The sequence below is a fragment of the Paramormyrops kingsleyae genome, chromosome 2 (genome assembly GCF_048594095.1).
Source record: "Paramormyrops kingsleyae isolate MSU_618 chromosome 2, PKINGS_0.4, whole genome shotgun sequence".
NCBI lineage: Eukaryota > Metazoa > Chordata > Actinopteri > Osteoglossiformes > Mormyridae > Paramormyrops > Paramormyrops kingsleyae.
The window spans coordinates 253889-273096 of record NC_132798.1 but is presented as its reverse complement, the minus strand read 5'-3'; the positions used below and the strand labels follow the sequence as shown (position 1 = coordinate 273096).

Sequence of the window (19208 nt, the reverse complement as noted above, 5' to 3'; positions counted from 1 at the left end):
ATTTGACATCTTGTAGGGGAGGGGATAGCCGTTTAACTTACGGGGGTGTGGAAATGTTTTCTTTTTTTCCAACAAGAAGTCAAGCGGGAACCTTTGGAAAGAAGAAAGGAATTTTATTTTCGTAATGTTTGCATGTATCTCACATTTATTTCCATAGTTGTTAATACATAAGGGAACCTTACGGGAAATGCTACATTAAAAATTTGCTTTGTAGACCCTCACTGATGGACGGTGGTTACTTGGTGGAAAATAACCTAGCGCCAGATCCCGTCAACAGGATGGACTCTATAGACGGCAATCAAAACAGGAAAAATTTCAGCGTGACCCATCTTCTGGACCTGGAGGAGGTGTCGGTGATGAGCTGCATGAAGGATCCAGCTGGGGGGATGAAGAGGGTAGGGAAGGGGATTCAGGAACAGTCCGGCGCGAGCAGCGGAAGCGAAGCAGCTCCTCAAGACAGTAAGTGAGTCTCGTTCAGCAAGAACTCGGGCTCAGTTGCCAGTACATTCACTGCTTATTCAGTTTATGTAAGAGGTTTCGGTGTGTTAAAGAAGAACATCAGAAACGACGTTAGTTCAGTGCTGCTTCAGTCGCAGATTCTTTTCAATCTCTTTACATTCAAAGGTACTAAAAATAATTTCTGATTATATTTGAATTTGAAATTTACCATTCGATTAATGTTTAGCTAATATTATTATGCTATTTGTTTTCTGAACTGCCTGAATGTTCTAGTGTTCTACAGCACGGCATTTTAGAGAACAAGTATGTTACTGACAACTAATCGATTGTGGAAAATCAATAGTGATAACTTGTCGAAACAATAAAACGCAAATGCTAAATATGAGTATACTTTGATTTTAGTTTATTATTAAATGCGTATATAATAATGGGGTATTAGTAATATTTGATACAGTTATAATTTTTATAAGCAAACTCCTCAACCCTGTGGCCTACTGAGAAAGCGGATTTATAGGTTTAGGCCTATATCGAGGGATTACACAGTAATTGGAATATTATAAGTTAAATAAAACTCTGCTCCATTTCATATCGTTAGGACGCGCACACCATGCAACCTGTTTAGTTTAAGGCTTGTTTTAAATGTTTTTGGCATATTCTTTCATTTGAGTTGTAACTGCATGCTGTACAACTATACTGTCATATCGCGTACATTTTCAAGAAAACCTATGTAAACATTAATTTTTAATATTACGATGAACACGATAACTACAGAATACAAATGGAAAACAAAATGAACAGACGGATGTGTTAATATAAGTTGATTGGCATGATTTTTACCGATTTAGTATTTAATGGAATTTGACATGTCCTATTATTTTTGCACAGTACTTATGCATTGTTTTGTACACCATTCTGTTGTATTCAAATGAATGAACACCTGTTATTATTTATTAGAATGACCATTATTTAAATTCCAAGGCTTCAGTGATAGCATTTTTCTGAATATACATTTAGACTAACAAAACGAACTTTGTCCCACTTTGTCTAGGATTGTCTTGCAAAAAAAAATGTTTTTCCCAAGTGGGAATAATTGTGTGATTTTTTTTCGTTGAATATCATCCCGTATTTTTTTTCCTTTTTTGCGTTGTTTGTTAAGAAGTTGAGGCTTCCGGTTACAAATATCACCACTTAATTGTTCGGACAATTCTCATTTGCTGATGGTTAGAAGGCATGCATTTATTAAGTCGATATTTTACTCTTAAACGCGTACCAGTTGGCCCTATTTGGTGTAGATTCACTTTTGTAAACTGACCTACTTCTTAAAATATAACATTGACACATAGGTTCGTTTATGTAGGTCTCCTTAAGAACAGTGACGATATAAGCCTACACGGTAACGACATACAACAGTAAAACGGTCGTTTCAGCGATGTTACTTAGCATGCTGACTATTCATGTAGCGGATGCTCCTGACGTAAACATCATGCTGTACATCTACAGGTTATGCTTTCATTAGATACCAAATGAACAAGGCTCATAAGGAATCTTAAGGGAATAATTTCCTACCTATTTATACTGACAGAACTCACCTAGAACAAACCGCAGTGTCTTAGGTTGGAAGACATATAGGCCTACTGTATATTATGATTAAAATTATGTATAGCCTATGCATAACTTTTCGGATTTGCTGTAGAGTATTTAGTTACATTTTGTATGCAAACCTCCATAACATAAATTTACTTCTTACTTTAATTACATTCAATTTACTCCTATTTAGATTTATTAGCTAATTAACCCCAAACAATGTGGATTCTATTGGAAAGCACATTTTTTTGACAATATGGAAATCTAAGTGGGTTTTGTTCAAAATATATAAATGTATACCATCTTTTTCAAATCTTTCACAAATGTTTTCTGCACCACAGTTACTAATGTAACGCAATTTTGAAACATGTTCCTCTTTTTTAAGTGTTCACATTTTCATTCATGGCTGGTTTAGAATTACAAAATTCTCTTCAACATGGACTATTGCTTAAGTTAATATGGTGCCACTTAACCACAAAGCAAACAGCACATGAAACATATTTATGTCAGACTTTAAAGACTAAAACTAAGAACACTATAGACACAGATTTTATATCTGAAATCCTTACTAATTTGTTTCTAAAAGCCAAAAAACTCATTTGTAATATCATAATAAATGTAATTTAGTAAAAGCCTTGTTGTCAAGGCTGCTATGCTCAAAACTTCCTGATTTGAAATGCCTGATCAGAAAACCTTTGGAATACCAAAAATCTTTTTAGATATATTATACTGCATGCTTTGTGCATCATGTATATTTATTGAAGAGGATCTTTATTGAAATTCACTCCCCAACTGCTTTTAGATAAATCTCTATCATTAACAAATATGTTCTCTCTGTGTCACATGGATTTCCTCTAGATATTCCATCTTCCTTGCACAGTCCAAAGACAAACATTTACGCTAATTGCCATTTATGAATTGCCTGTAGCGTATGATTGCATGCTGTGCCCTGTGTTGGACTAGCGTGCTGCCCTGGCCGTACCCCAGCCTGAGACAGGCTCCAGGCCCCCAGCAACACTGACCGGCAAAAGCATATATATAAGATCAGAATGCATAATTAAAAAAAAATAGTTTATGCACCATATTGCAGTTGCAGAACTGTCCTTGGCAGCTACAGTAGTGTTGTGGGAGGAAAACATCACAATGTCATAAAATATATAAAAAAAAAACATTAAAGAGAGAAAGAGGAAGGGAGAGGAGCAGAAAGAATGAATGGCTGGAGAGTCTGTTGAAAACTTTATGCTTTATAAAGAAAACAGACATAAGCATAAATATTTTATTGTGCAAACTGTTAAATGATTAAATGCATTATGAGCCCATGCTGCTGTTACATTTAATCAGACATTACAATATTACATTATAAAAATGCATTAAATAAAATAAATCTGACTGCATGCCTTATATTCATAAATATATTCATATATCTATATCCTAACTTATATTCCTTTATATTCAATGCAAGTCTTCTTATTCAGTGTAACAGTAATGAACCATAAATTTAACCAACAACGAAATGAGAATAGTTGCAGTTTAAAACCCGTATAGGGATAACCTTTACATAAGGAAGAGGGCAATGCTTAAATGGCACAAATTTAAAACTTAAACCTCATAATGCAATTTCACGTGCCAAACCCTTGCAACACTTTGTAAACCAAGACAAACTATTGAGCATGCCTTAGTAAATCATTAAACCATTTCAAACTGTATCAATTGCAGTTGCATCATTTCCAATTCCTCCTCCAAACACAGCCCTTGCAGGGTTACAACCAATGTTATTTAAACTCAGAACAAACCCTTACTTTTTTCCGTTAAATATTAGTTGTGAATAGTAAACAATAGGGAAACAGAGAACGCTGAAAAACACAACTGCCTGTTGTTACAGCCTTTTCCATACTTGTACCCTGGTTCTTAAAGGTCATGCCTCCACTAACATCAAAAATGTAACCCTCAGTGGAGAAGCTTGATTATCCCCATTGAGAGCTGAAAGCCAGCATTTCCTTGCCCGTGCCGACCCTGCAGTAATTCAGTAGGAGTGCTGAAAGCTGCATTAGTTTAGGGTGAAAGGTTACCAAAGTTTTGTGCTGTATATAAAAAATCCTTATCAAATACTTTTCCCAGTAGTTACTGGATTCTGGCCTAGCATGTGATTGATCAAGAATTGTATTAAAATGTATTCATGAGGACTACTGAAAAAAACTGTGCACTCTTTCAGTAAAAAATGATAAATCATTTAAATCATGTAAATCATGACTATAGCAAGTAGTTAATGCATTCAGCAATGTTGCCAATTAACTGGTTTACTGACAGCCTCTCCTGTATTGTGCTCTACTTCTTGGTGACCATGATCTTCATCCACATTTTACAATACTTCAGTAGCTATCCAAGCTTTAGTGACTGGCCATTAGAGTAGATAGTTTATTATTTAATTCCCACTTGGGATAAAATCTTTTACTTTTGACTATCTGAGAAATTTCATAAACTGAAAGTGAAAGCTATCCATTTCCTTATTAGTGTCATAGAGTGGTGTAGCCATGCGTGCAAATCTTGTTTTAAAAAATTAAAATGTTAAACAGGAAATAAAGTGCAGAATTAAATGACAGCATGCCAGATTCCTCAGTACAGAGGCCTCATTAATGTTATAATGTCATTAATGTAATCTTATGCTGTTGACACCCAGTGTCAAAGACTATTAAACATTCCAGATCTGTCTTTCATTAGGAGATTTATTAATTAAGTTTCACTGGGACTGGGGAAATGGGAACTCAGGATGGATGGATGGATACGTGCATCACAAGTGAAATTTAAATCCTGGTAAATAGCATACTACAGGAGAATATAGACATGAATTTTACAGTTATTACATTGTCCTTAAAATGTAATAAAATTTGAATAGTTCTGAAGCAAAATTAACAAATCATAGTTTTCATCAGTTGTGAAATCAAGTTGTGAAATTACTGCTGAAGTTTTATTTGTGGGACATGAAAAACTATGTGCACAATATATAATGGTGAAAATTCTTAAAGATATTCTTGAATGACAGTCATAGGAATAATTAGGTCCATGCTTTTTCCTACAAATTGCTTTCCTTACTGTTTTATCGCTTAGTAAATAATATACAATTTTAGGGTTTCTCAACTGGTTTAATGTCAGGATAATTTCTTTCTTTAAACCGTGCACTACGTAACCCACTGAAAATCATCTCACGATCCACCAGTCGAGAAATACTGTCCTAGGGGGACTGCTGTCAACATGGGAGTCATGTACCTAAGTCTCTCTCTCTCTCTCTCTCTCTCTCTCTCACTCACTCACTCACGCACTCTCTCTCTCACACACACACACTTTTTTTTTCAACATTTCAGTGCAGTTGGTCAGTTGGCCAAGTATCTAAAAATCTCAGTTTTCTTTCACTATTGAGAAAACAATAAAACGAATTCATCTATGTCAAGCTTATTATTTAAAAAAAATCATAAAGCCATTTATATCAGTAACCCTATTATATCCACTGAAGTGTTGAGTAGCTTATACCATGTATAAGAAAATGATTTTTAAACCCATTATTTTACAGAAAAAAAAAACATTTAAAGCAATTCTCTTATTCCCATTATTAAATTCCTTTGGCTATAGATTTAACTGGATATTTTATGACAACACACTATGACCAGCCAACTACAATTGGAAACAGACTTTTACAATTTATCCCAGAAAAAAAACACATTTTGTTTCTTAGCCGCGGTCAATGGCTTTTCCAATATATAATTTTATACTTAGGTATAACTGCAAACTAATGCAGTCCTTGACTATTTGACAAATGACTTTATTTCATCATTGATTCGCTGAATCGTAAACTTCCTGAATCAAATCAACATTCAACATACTGAGTGTCAACATTTAGCCTGTGAGATTAATTGTGAAACTTCTTATTTTTTATATAATTAAAATAAGAATAGTTCCAAGACCATGTATTAAATAGGAAATTAGTTAAGAAGATGAGTGGAATGTCTATAGTTTTATCAATAGGCCTACTTCTGTTTCACTGCAGTGCTTGATTATTATTTTTTTGTAGAAAGACGTATGTAATTATAAATTTAACTTGTATATTTGTATATGTATATTCCCGTGTTTTTATAAATTTTAAAACTAATTCTAAATGCATTTAAACCTCAAGACGACATGTTTAATTTTCTGAACACACCTGGCAGCATTTACATTCGAAGAGGTCCGGTATGTTTGATATTCATATTAATTACAAGAGCGACAAATCAAAATGTTGGGGCCAGAATCTGTCAGATGATTAACTTTCCCTTTATCGTACATAAATTCAATAAATTATTTTTGTCATCTATTTTAGCATATCGACTTAATAATTAAACTGAAATCGATAATTTGCAAATTCTTGCAAAGTAGCTTGTCAACAATTTCTCCATACTGTAGATGGTGAAGTAAATCCATCCACCTGTATGCGACGCACATTAACACTGGCTGCACGTAGGAGTAGGCGAAGCATTGCGATAAGATAAATACTTGTGTGCACCTATTGCAGAAAAAAACACCCAGAATGATATCCTGCCCTGTGCATTAGAGGTAACCCTGCAAATAAGCACTCAGCAATAATAATAATAATAAGAAGAAGAAGAAGAAGAAGAAGGTTGGTATTTCTGCTGTTCTTGCACAGTTTTTAATTGCGCACAACAGTAGACCTCAGTCTCTCAGCATCTACATGTATTAAGCGGACATGAAGCACTCACACAGTTACGATAGCTGCTTTCTTGTTATTTCATGTATGCCCGGCGCGTACCTCTCCCCTTAAACTGTCGTGCTGTGCGCACCGCTGCATGGAGCGCAGGCTGTGACTGAGGCAGGCGCCAGAATCTGACACAGAACCAGATGTGCGGAGGCGCCGTCCAGTCAGTGCTGGAGTGAGAAGTCCCACTGCTCTCACACGCAAGGAACCTCCTGTCTGCACCATGCCCGGCTTTGCTGAACAAACATCTGACTTGTGACAGCCCGCAGGCCTAATTACATGTATATTAACAACAAATTGGCATAGCATTAGTATACAATTTAGGTCTATTTACGAGCTCACTGTTAGGGAATTTATTTAATGAACGACGCTGCTTAGCCTAATTACTATTATATAATCAAGACTTATGCTTTTTAATTGGGTAAGACAATCAAAGGTTAAAGAAACATAAATATGAGGGTGCTTTATACACAAATAAGGTGGTATTATTATCAGGAAAAATCAAACATTTCCGGGATTAAAACAACACACATATATTTCTTGTTTTAAAACTAAACCTAACTAATTGCCTTTTCAATGTTGACTAACTATTTAAAGCAGTCCTTCGTTAATGCAAAAGTAGTGCACGAATAGCCCACAGAAGTGGTATTAGGTTAATTTTTCTCTGCATCAAAGCACGTGCAATAAAGCAAAGCAAATGAACACAAAACTTTCTCTTGGTTTACTTAACATGCCACCATCTGAGATGAACAAAAGATGTTTCTGTTCCTCTAAGTGTTTGGAGAGAAAACTTTTATATGCTTAAGAGTCCACATTTTTCTTTTTTGATCTTATGTCCAACAAATGTATTACCATGCATTACTAACCAAAAAAACTTGATGGTAAACACCCATAAAATCCTTATAATATTTATAATAAAATAGATTGACTCATCTATCCCATTCCAGTTTCTGATTATCAGTTTCAGATCTCAGACAGCACACCACAAAGATTTACATAAGAAGAATGTTCACTGGAATTGTTTGAACTTGCCAACTGCTTGTGTGATGTTTTCTCCTCAAATATTGCATAAAATTTTGTCTGAAAATGACTAAGAGGAACATTTTGTACGTGTGTCTGAAAAAAAATGCCTGGGGTCCCCCTGCACAAGAAATTTTAACAACAATTTGCCAAATGATTTATAAAGGTAGCAGTGTGTTTCATGGAAGTTTCATGGAGACAGGGCCGCTCGACCCAGCCTAGAGTGCCAAAGCTGACATAGCCAAACAATTTCAGTTGCACCAATTGAGACAAAATGAAACTAGGAGTGTTCGTGCCTTCTGCGATTCCAGCGGTGAAGCTTGCCCATTGCGCCACTTTTGCTTTGACTGGCCCTGCGTGCAGAGAGGTGTAAAGGTGTTTCCCTTATGGTGTGATTGTGTGCGAGGGTGCCATGTGATGGATTCGCATCCTTTCCTGGCTGGACCCCTGCCCTGTGCTCTATGCCACCTGGGGTAAACTCCAGACTTGGCCCTACACAGCCATGTACTAGTTAAGCTCTGGTAGACGGATGGATTGTGGGATGGTGCTGAAGATAGAGCTCACAGATGAAGATGAACATTTTTATGTGACTATAATAAGGCACAGGAGAATGAATGAAAGTTCTTATCAACAGATGGTGCCGGGCCTTTTGATATTCACGCAACCCCCAATTATATATGCACATATGACACAATTTGCACCATGATCACATACATATTAGATAAAGACCAGATTAAGTCTTAAGCTCCAAGCACTCTCCCAAATCCAGGTAAACTGTTTAAGATGGAAAGTGGAAAATAATCTGTCATTCTGTTCCCACTTCAGGTTACAGGTTTAATTTTCTTTATTGTTATTTTCATTTGAGAGAGACAGAGGGAACAGACTAAATAAACACTAAATAAAACACAACAAAGACCAGATTAAGTCTTAAACTCCAAGCACTCTCCCAAATCCGGGTAAACTGTTTAAGATGGAAAGTGGAAAATAATCTGTCATTCTGTTCCCACTTCAGGTTACAGGTTTAATTTTCTTTATTGTTATTTTCATTTGAGAGAGACAGAGGGAACAGACTAAATAAACACTAAATAAAACACAACAGCTCTATTTTCACAGATCCACTTTTTCCACCTAGTTTATCTGGTAAATAAATTACTAAATTATGCCATTTTTATTTTTAATCTCTGGAGGAAATAGTTATTTATCAACATAACATATTCTTCAGTCTGTATTCACACAGCACCTCCTAATTGCTAGAGATACTTTTCATTCTGGGTAGACTCTCAGCTCTGGCTTTGTAAGGTCAGCACCTACCCAGGCTCCCTGTCCCTGTAGGCTTCCCCTAGATGCTCATACTTTCATTCCAGTGAGCTGGTATCTCTAAATCCTTTGTGTGGGGGGTTTGAGCTGCCCCCAGCTGTGCTGGACCAGCGACCCACAAAGGGTATCCTCCCCTACCTCGTTCCCTGTACCTCCTGAGAGGCTCCAGGCTCACCCTGACCCAGAACTGGATAAGCAATTATGGAAAATAAATTAATTTTAACTTCTGTGGTTTTATTTGTTTGTTTGTTTGCCTGATGTTGAGTTTATGGTCATTAATTGCTGATTTTTATATTCAGCCTATACATTCTAGAATGGAAAGAATTTTTGGTCTCAGGAAGCTGTTGCCCCATTTATAGAAAATATAGTCGTAACTTTTGCTGAACTTGAGGCCCTTTGTAGATACACTTAAATTGGTTTCTTGTTGTTTTTTTAACTTTTTTTAATCAAATGCCCTATATCTCACCCATAGCTTCCGGAATAGGCTCCAGACCCCTATGACCCTACATACGACCCATACTCTACATAAGTGGGTATAGGCGATGGATGTATGGGTTGATGGATTGATGGATGGATGGATGGATGTGAATTAGACTGAATGCTGCAAATTAAATTATTTGTTTGTGAACATCTTCCCTGCATAGAAATGGGGGTAATTCCAGGCCTCACAGATCAGGAGGGGGGTGCTGGTTTTCTTCCCAGTTGAGCTCTTTAATTAACCACACTTGGGTGAAAAGGTGATTGACAATGTCAATTGACATCGGCCCATGTGCTGTACACTCCCTGTCATTTTTGCAGTCGGCGTTGTTCCACCCTGTGGAACCCCCATGTGCCAACAATCTAGTGGAGGTGTTGGAAGGTTCTCCATACACTGACATTAAGTACATTGCTAATGAAATTCATCAGACTTCACTGAGAGTCCAGCTGCCACTTTTAACAAGGCACAACTTAGATTTTTACAGAAATCATTTTGTCAGCAAGTCCACAAGTCCAACATGGAATAGATATTTGAGCCCACAAGAGTTAAGCAGTTAGATACAATAACAGCATTTAATAGGAAAATGAATAGTTTGTTTCCAGATGGTCGGCTTAAAAAATAACTGTATCTGTACTACTACTGACAAACCTTGTTATAAATGAACCCTCAGAGCTCAGTGGAGAAGCAATATGGATGGAAGTGACAAACTTTGGAAAATCTGGGCCATCCCATGATCAAATGACTATTTGAGTCTGGCCAGACCTGCATGGTGAAAGCTTGTGGTAAAACAGGAATTCTGCAATGATTCCCGTCACAATGGGACTTGAGCAGAGAATCTATCTGGTGGTTAGGTTTGAGCTGCTTCCCAGCTGTTAGTTAATGACATTCAAAATGCAGAGGAAATCAGGGACCAGAATATTCTCTCTGTACTAAATGGATATTCGGAAGAGACCTGAAAAGTATCTGTAAGGAGAAAGTCTTTCGCTGGAGTTCGCCGTGGAAGACAAACAGAACAGAAAAGACTTTGATAGGTGTTTGTGTAAGGGAACCTTGAACGCATCATAAAGCAGGAGTACTCAAATGGTGGACCACGCGCCCAATCACCCCCCTCCTCCCCCCTTTGGCTTTGTGTGGTTGATGAAATTTGGACCTTGGGGGAAAATAATTGAGTATCCCTGCCATTGTTGCCAGACTCTTCAGTTTAATGTGACCACTGCATTTGAAAAATCACATGCCATAGGATGCAAATGTCAAACTTGATATACTGTGTGCTGGATTTCAGACAGCTGGACAATGCAACAGTACTGTGGATTCTCTATGATTAAAAGATATATTTAATAAATCTCATGTGAGGTGTACAATCAAAGCTGTTTTTTTTCCGGTATAATGTAGTAAGTAAGTAAGTTCTTCAAAGGTCATCCTTTATTGACCAACATGCGAATCAGTACAGATGAGACACATTATAAGTGCTTGGGATTTAACAGTCAATTCTACTAAATAATTTACATAGTAGTATTCCTATTTTAAGAATGTTATCTCATTTTGATAATGAAACATGATTTAGGTCAGTCTAAGTTAATTAAAAAATTTCTGGAATGCCCCACAACTCTGACCAGAATGGATGGACGGATGGATGGATGGAATTTCTGAAATGGAAATCTTGTGTGATTAAGTCATCCGAGGCTCTCCGACTTTTAGGACTGGTCAAAACCTGTTTTGCTTCCTTCAGAATTATCAGAGTGTTCCATAAGCACCAGACATATCCCACACTCTTAATAATTACTGCAGTCACAGATTTTTTTATGATAATGTGTACATTTTGAATATTGCAGTGTTTGTCACATGAATGAATGAAAATGAACATTTCTGGTTACTGTAGACAGCTAACATAGTTCTCTTATATCCACCCACGCCCCAGTTCCCCTGACCAATACCTCCCTGGCTCCTTCCATTGCCCTGCCAACCTCGGGACAAATATTTTGATGCTTGAGTAATTTTTTCAATAGCCAAGACGCATCCAAAAGTCACACATCATAAAGCTTTCAGATAGGTGCCAAGCGTAATTAGGTCTGCTTTCATGCATTTCACCAGTATGATCTGGGCACCGTGCCAAGGGCATGAAGTAATTCAGCGGAGTACCAAGCCATGGGCCTCTGACCGCCCATCTGACATGACTTCACAGTCCACTCAGAGCGTACAAGTGCAAATGAGTTTTGACAAGAGCTAGCATACTTTAGATGGTTCTCCACCTTGGTTGTCAAAAGCAAGCACACAAACTTCCCTGGAAGTCAGAGTATGATGCATATGCAGCCCACATGAGGGAAAGCTCGAGTTGCTTTCTTAATGGTGGCTGACTTTAACCTTTTTATGGCTACAGTCAATATGAAAAGAATATTAATTGTAATTGTGTCATTAAATGCTGGGCTAATGCTGCACACATGTTTAGCTGATTTTTAAAGTACTACAGCCTCTGTTGCAAAATGCCAAAAGTTTCAACAGGAGTTCATGGTCATGGATGGTGTGGGAAAAGAAATCTTTTATATAAAATAATAAGAATAGATTTTCTGGGTGTCTTCCCTGAGGTCTCACTCAAAGGTACAGAAGACATATAGATATTCTACATGTATTTAGTTTAATGTTTTTTTATTTATGTTGTAACTGCTTTGGATGGATGGATGGATGAATGGATGGATTAATTCATTGGGGTAAACATGAAACGATAAACCCATAGTTTCTTAGTAGTGTTTTTATTGTAGTAGATGTTTTGCATGACATATTAATGTAACATCAAAACCTGTGCTTTCTATAAACTTGGAATACATCTTTGTGTTGCAAATTTACTTATGACTGACTTGGAGCCACTGTTGCTGTGGTCTCTGATATACATGATATCACTAGACTTTCTAAATGAAAATACTGGAATAACACTCAAACACAGATGATCACGTTAACGTGGACTTTGAAGGTTTCAGCTGAACGTCTTCTGAGCCTCACCTTCTCCCCTGTTCAGCTGATGGTCACGGGTCTGCACCAGACCAGGCAAAGAGGAAGAAAAAGCAGAGGCGCAGTCGGACCACCTTCAACAGTGGGCAGCTGCAGGCATTGGAGCGGGTCTTCGAGCGCACGCACTACCCCGACGCCTTTGTGCGGGAAGATCTTGCCCGCCGGGTCAACCTGAGTGAGGCACGAGTCCAGGTGCGAGACTCCTATGCAGGGGGTTTTAGTCAAATATATAACAATCCAAAGCCATGACCCTGTACAAAGAGATCCACAGTAGGGCAAATTCTACATCTTGGATGTTGTTAGCTTGTCATGGTTGTCAGAGGGTATCAGTAAATAGTAAATAAGAGGGGATTTTTCCCTGGCCACAATCCCTTGCTTGTGCTCCATAGGTGTGGTTCCAAAACAGACGTGCGAAATTCCGACGGAACGAGAGGGCTGTGCTGGCCAGCCGCTCCAGCAGCCTGCTCAAGTCCTACAACCAGGACATGGTCATTGAGCAGCCAGTAGCTCCACGGCCTGCCCCCCTTGGCTCAGACTACATGTCCTGGTCCTCCGCCACACCCCACAGGTAACAGGCATTCCTAGTGTGCTACAACTGAGCAACTTAGCAATGTGCATGCAACTCCTAAAAAGATTTAACAAGTGGTGGTAGGTCTTTGGAGAAAGCATTGGAATTAAAAGTAGTAAACAAAAATTCATAGTTTGTCATGTGGCAGAAAACAGATATATAACAATTTATATTCTCCAAATTACATTAATCTGGATGCCTGTTTACAAGTTAATTGAGTCCACACAGACAAGTTTATTAATCTTAAAGTGACAATAAGAGACAGTGCCTTTTTAATTTTACCCAAAGTAAACAACTGTGTCATAGCCTCTTTTCTCCTTCGGGTGACAGCTAAATATTCTTTGTAGTTTGTGGGAACAGAAGAAGGAATTTATATAAGCAAATGCTAGTTAGGGAATAAATGACCCGCTTTGTCAGATCCCAAGACTCTGCCGTGTTTTTCTCCTTCAGCTCAGCCTCCGCCTGCAGCTCCTCAAACTCACCCACGGGCAGACAGGGAGTCGACATGGCGAGCAGCATCGCCAGCCTACGGCTGAAGGCTAAGGAGTACAGCCTGCATCAGAGCCAGGTTCCCACCGTGAACTGATTAGCACATCCATATACTGTCCTTGTTCACCCAATCCAGGGGCAGGCTAATCAAGAAAAGCGGAGGATTAGCGCATATGCTACCTATAGTAGGGATTCTGAACAACGCCTCTAGCTTGTTTGGCTCCATCTGCAGCTAAAACAAGCATCTCTGTAGCACACAGGTGGTACCAGGGTCCTCATACCTTGGAAGGACAAGAAGAGCAAAGTTCAACGTGTGACTGAAATCTTTAACTCCTTTCTCATTTTATATGGAAACTACTGTCTATTAGATATGCTGTCAAAGGTTTGTTTATTTTAACACTCTCTAAAGATGTCTCGCATTCTTCTTAAATGTATAAAGTACACAGCTGGAATTGCCATCGAGTGAAGTCCTCTTGAAATGACACACCAATCAAATCATACAAACCCAATGGTGACAAGTGTCGAAATGCTCTTGGACCCAGTGCATGTTTCTACAATTGGAAGCAGGTTGTTCCAGACAGAAACAAAGGAAACATTGTGTATGGTGCAGCTTCATGGGGGAGTGATTGATTTCATACTTCAGGAACAATTTCCAAAATACTCCTGAAGCAACAAGCTTTTTTTCTTCCTGGGGCAAGATATGTGGGGCTGGTTTACAGACTGGGTCAGTCTGCTTAAAAATTCAGTTCATGTTTTGGTATGACTTGTGACCTGGTCATCACTTTATTCTATGTCAGAATTTCTATGCGCCAGATTGAACCTGCTTTTGGAGTTGCACCTCAGCATGAGGGTCACAGGACTAATATTCAATTCATACATTGTGTGGATTTACTGATGCCAAAGTGTGTCAGTCATTTCCAGTGTTGGGTAATTCAGGTCTAGAGAGTAAAAGTCCAGACCTAGATTTTGTTTCAACCAACCAGTTCAGTATAAAGAGTCACAATCACAGAGTTTTGAACTGGTTGGTTGAAACAAAATCCCGGTCTGGAATTTTACTCTCTGGACCTGAATTACCCAACTCTGGTCATTTCAGTTAGGAAATTGGGTTGACTTTGTGAGTGTGATGTGGTTCTGGAGGGTTACTTAGCTAAGGAAAAGAGGCATACGGAAACATCTGAAAGGGCATATGATGCTGGTGAAGAAACCAGGAAGTTACCCAGACGACAGCTGCCTCCCCTTCCAGCCACTTCTGGGAAATTCATCTTTTCCAGGTCAAGCTTGCTAGCATGGAGTCTCTGATTTCTATAAATGTAAATGAAGCAAGGCAGCCAGGGGTGTTGGGAAGGGGCAGTGTGAAGGTCACTTTCCTTCCTCTACAAGTTTAGGGGCAGACATCTGACACATATTACTCCAGCCCCTGGTCTCTTTGCCACCAACTGGAGGATTGATTAGCAAAAGCTGTGTGCCCACAGATTCCAGGACACTCTGAGAGGTTTCTCGGCACCATGAAAGGCCAAGGTCATAGAGCTCCATGTCATTCTACTGTAAATAATGGGGCTGATATGCATACACAACTTAGTTTGCCTTCGCCACTGAAAGCAGGTCTCCAGCTGGTGGAAATGAAGTCCAGTGCACACTCTAATGCAAAAATAAAATATTAAGCATGGAAGGGGATCTTGAGAAAGTTGCCGACAACTAGAGAAATGACCTCATCATCATCACATGCCTTACTTCACATTCTGCTCACCCAAATCACAGCAGCCAAAAGTAGCAAAACACCCAGAGATCTTACTGCAGTTCAGCCTATACCTCACCTACCATGGAGCTAGTGCAGTACTCATTTACAACAGAACTGCTTCCCAGATGGTCCTTACACAATACGGCCTCACAAGTAATCATCTAAGTTTGCCTTCTCTCCCACCCTCCATCCCCCCCCCCCCACTAACAGTTTTCCACAGGGATCAGAATCTGTGCGTGTAAGATTTGGAGGGAAGGCAACTAACTTTTAATGGAAATTACTCTGGTCTGTCCTGTCTGCACTAAAACAATAGCAGAACACTATGTTCTTACACTACATGCAAAATACCTCACCGTGGCAACCAGATTCACAAGTGTCCTTAGACAACCTCCGAAGTTAGACTACATACACATTCACATGTGAGGAACAAATAGAAAATGCTCCATTATGTAACTGCAATCTAAGCACTGGTAATTCTCAAGCAACTATCACTCATCAGTCTCCAAACAAAAGACTGGGTACACCCTGTTTAAGGAAAAGAAAAGTTAAAATCATCATTTATATAATTTTTCTAAAGATATATTTACGTAATTATGACCACAGTGGTCAGTCTGTCAGCATCCCCCCAATAACCACAAAGGGACTTTCCACCAGTCACTCCTTTTCTCGAGAATGGAACTCAGTGTAGTAGTGTTGTTGCCAGTGCACACATATTGTGTGAAGTTTGAGTGAAGTTATTGTTTTATCAGATTTTTTGTTTGTAAAACTATTTTTAAAAGAATTTCATAATGGCATAACTTAACTTTCTTGGAATATAATATATCCATTGAATGAACAAATACAGTATGGTATGCCGAGGCACATGCCATCCACTTACATAAATATATTGTGTATTTCCCATGCCTATCTGAACCCTCATGTAAAATAAATAATGAAATAATATATAATGCGATTTCCTCAGATGGAAAACATAAACAAGTCACTTTTCCCTACTGAGCTGTGTAAGGGTGTCGGTGACACAGTCCCAGGAAAACGGTACAAACCGAAGCCAAGTACCAGAACCCAGCAGGTGCCCTCTACTCAGTTCCAGTAACAGCAACATGTGGTTGTTTCAAAGGTAAGGAGGAGTCATAGTGAGATCCTTGGATAGTCATAAATAAAACGTGATGGTACTGCAACACAGAGGTAAGACATTTGTTTTTCCCATGTTAAGATCATTTCCATCTAAAAATACACAAGGTCATCACCAACTGGAGGATTGTGGTTCTGGAGGGACATCAGTTACAAGGACATCATAAGAAATTTACAAATGAGAGGGGGCCATTCGGCCCATCAATTACAAGATTACCATTGGACATTATCTGCTTTTATTCAAGCATTTAGTAAGTGGTATATATAATTAAGATTTTATTTTTATTCATCTGCCATGAATTTTATTGAGAAATAATTTAAGCTGAACATTTCACTGACATATATGTGACTTCCACTAATTGAAATTTGTGGAAATTGAGTTTTTACATAATAAAATCACTAATAGAAAACATCGGCTTTGGGATACTGAACTATGCCCTGGATTCCTTTATTACTTTATGGGTGATTGATTTTACAACGTTGTTCAAATAAACATTTATGACATGTGGTACATGGATGACACGATGGTGACAGCATCACTATGGTTACCGTCCAACCTATTCAGTCAGATTTGGAAACGGGAAAAAGACAGTGATAGGAAAAAAGAATCTGATGCATACAAGCAAAATACACCTTATTGTCACAGTCATTTGTATATTTATTATAAGCATAATATCCATCTACAAATAATTAGATGCTAACCATATCAGTAAAGATAATACAAACATATTAGTTACTTAGGCCAAATTGTCCTTATCATGGACGTCGCCGCCATTAAATCTGAGGGGGATATGCCCCCCTCACATTTCATAATTATTCGTTTGGACCCCCCCACATTTAACATAAAATATTAGTTTTATGCCAGTGCATCCCCCCCCCCCCCCACACACACACACACATTCAAAATGCTTCTGACGCCCCTAGCCCTTATCACCATACATAGGAGTTGTTGCAAAAGGAGCTACTACTAATTTGATTTTCAGGAATCATCTCCACTAGGTGGCAATGCAGTGTTTTTCTGGATCACTTAGGTTCTTTATGTACAGAAATATGTTTTATCCCTACAAGTTACACTGAGATTATTTTGCTCTAGATTATACACTAAAACTCCTCAAATTGGTAAACTGACAGCCCACTTTCATCCACCATGTTTTCATTTTTAAATAAAACGGCATTTAGAATCTCAGAAGTGTGTCATAAGTTAACTTATGTATTGTTAACTTATTAAAACCTTAAAACTGGTTATTTGACATGACATCAAGGGTGTCTTACAGAAAGCAGCTTCAGGTGCCATGTTTTCTGAGAGCCTTGTTGAATATTGTCAAACAGCAGAGCTGAGAACTTTTGATGCACCGGACCGTTCAGCCGCCCCTTTTTAGGAGACTTAAGCTTTATATGCATGTTGCTCATAGCAGCAGAAAATATGACTTGTAGCAAACAGTATCTGCTCCCCTGGCCTGTTCTGACTTGGCTTCAAACAGACTGTTTATTTATTCGTGAGCTCTGCCTGCCAGACTCTTGGGCATATGGTGCACTGATGCCCACCAAGAGTACAAACCCCAGTGCCCTCTTCCACTGTGCTGTACGTCTGTGCTGGAAAGGATGAAATCCTGCAAGGGATACACATCAATTCCAAAAGCAAAGAAAAGCTTCCTGGCACCAGCTGTGCCTGCAGGCTTATTATAGGATGCAATAAGGTCCCACAGTGCCTTGCGGCTCTCATGGGTCATCCCTGCTTCCACTTGACACAGAAATGCAAACATTTACTATTGGTTCCTTTAGGATAGAGCTCTGTAGGAGGGTATCTCTTTCCCCAGGTTTAAACTGACTCAGATTATTGCCACTAATGACTTCATTTGGACCGTTAGTATTATATGTGACCCATATCGTATTTGTACTCACTGCCACATAGTTTTCAGAATTTCTTCAAGAAAGACTTGGTTCCCTAATGCTCCCAGTACTAACTAAATATTAAATAATTATTTTCAAATAAATTTGCTGAACAACAGATTTTTTTAAAGATAAATCTGGTGATTTAGGTAGTATACATTAAATAGGTATCCATACCAGACTTATGGCCTTTTATTTAATTCAAGAATTAATGTAATTATAAGTTAATAATTAAGCCAATAACAATGTTTAATATTAAAATCATGTGGAATTAAAATAACTTTATCTTAAATATCTTATGGATAGTCAAACAGGTGACGTGAAAGTGATTAGTTGTCATTGTTGACACACTACAGCAAAATGCATTCAATACGTATGTGACATAGCAGGGGGCAGCTAAATCAGCACCCCACAAGATCCTCAGGGGGATTTTGTTAATCCGGAATTCAAATCAGCAATCTTTTGATTATAAAGGCTCATCCCTAACCATTACACCACCACTGTCAAAGCTAAGGGGAACTACACAAACAGCACATTTTGCATTAAACTAAGACAGATGAAAGTGTGTTATGAGAATATACACTCACCTAAAGGATTATTAGGAACACCATACTAATACGGTGTTTGACCCCCTTTCGCCTTCAGAACTGCCTTAATTCTACGTGGCATTGATTCAACAAGGTGCTGAAAGCATTCTTTAGAAATGTTGGCCCATATTGATAGGATAGCATCTTGCAGTTGATGGAGATTTGTCGGATGCACATCCAGGGCACGAAGCTCCCGTTCCACC

At 38.4% G+C, this 19208-nt stretch overlaps 1 protein-coding gene across 1 annotated transcript; it reads left to right on the top strand.

Moving 5' to 3' along the window:
• LOC111855444 (paired mesoderm homeobox protein 2-like) lies at nucleotides 1-14115 on the top strand. The gene is made up of 4 exons (XM_023834454.2): nucleotides 1-459; nucleotides 12610-12794; nucleotides 12992-13170; nucleotides 13621-14115. Exons 1-4 carry the CDS (start codon nucleotides 225-227, stop codon nucleotides 13754-13756), a joined length of 735 nt encoding a protein of 244 aa, XP_023690222.1. The 5' UTR covers nucleotides 1-224; the 3' UTR covers nucleotides 13757-14115.
• Nucleotides 14116-19208: the final 5093 nt, after the last annotated feature.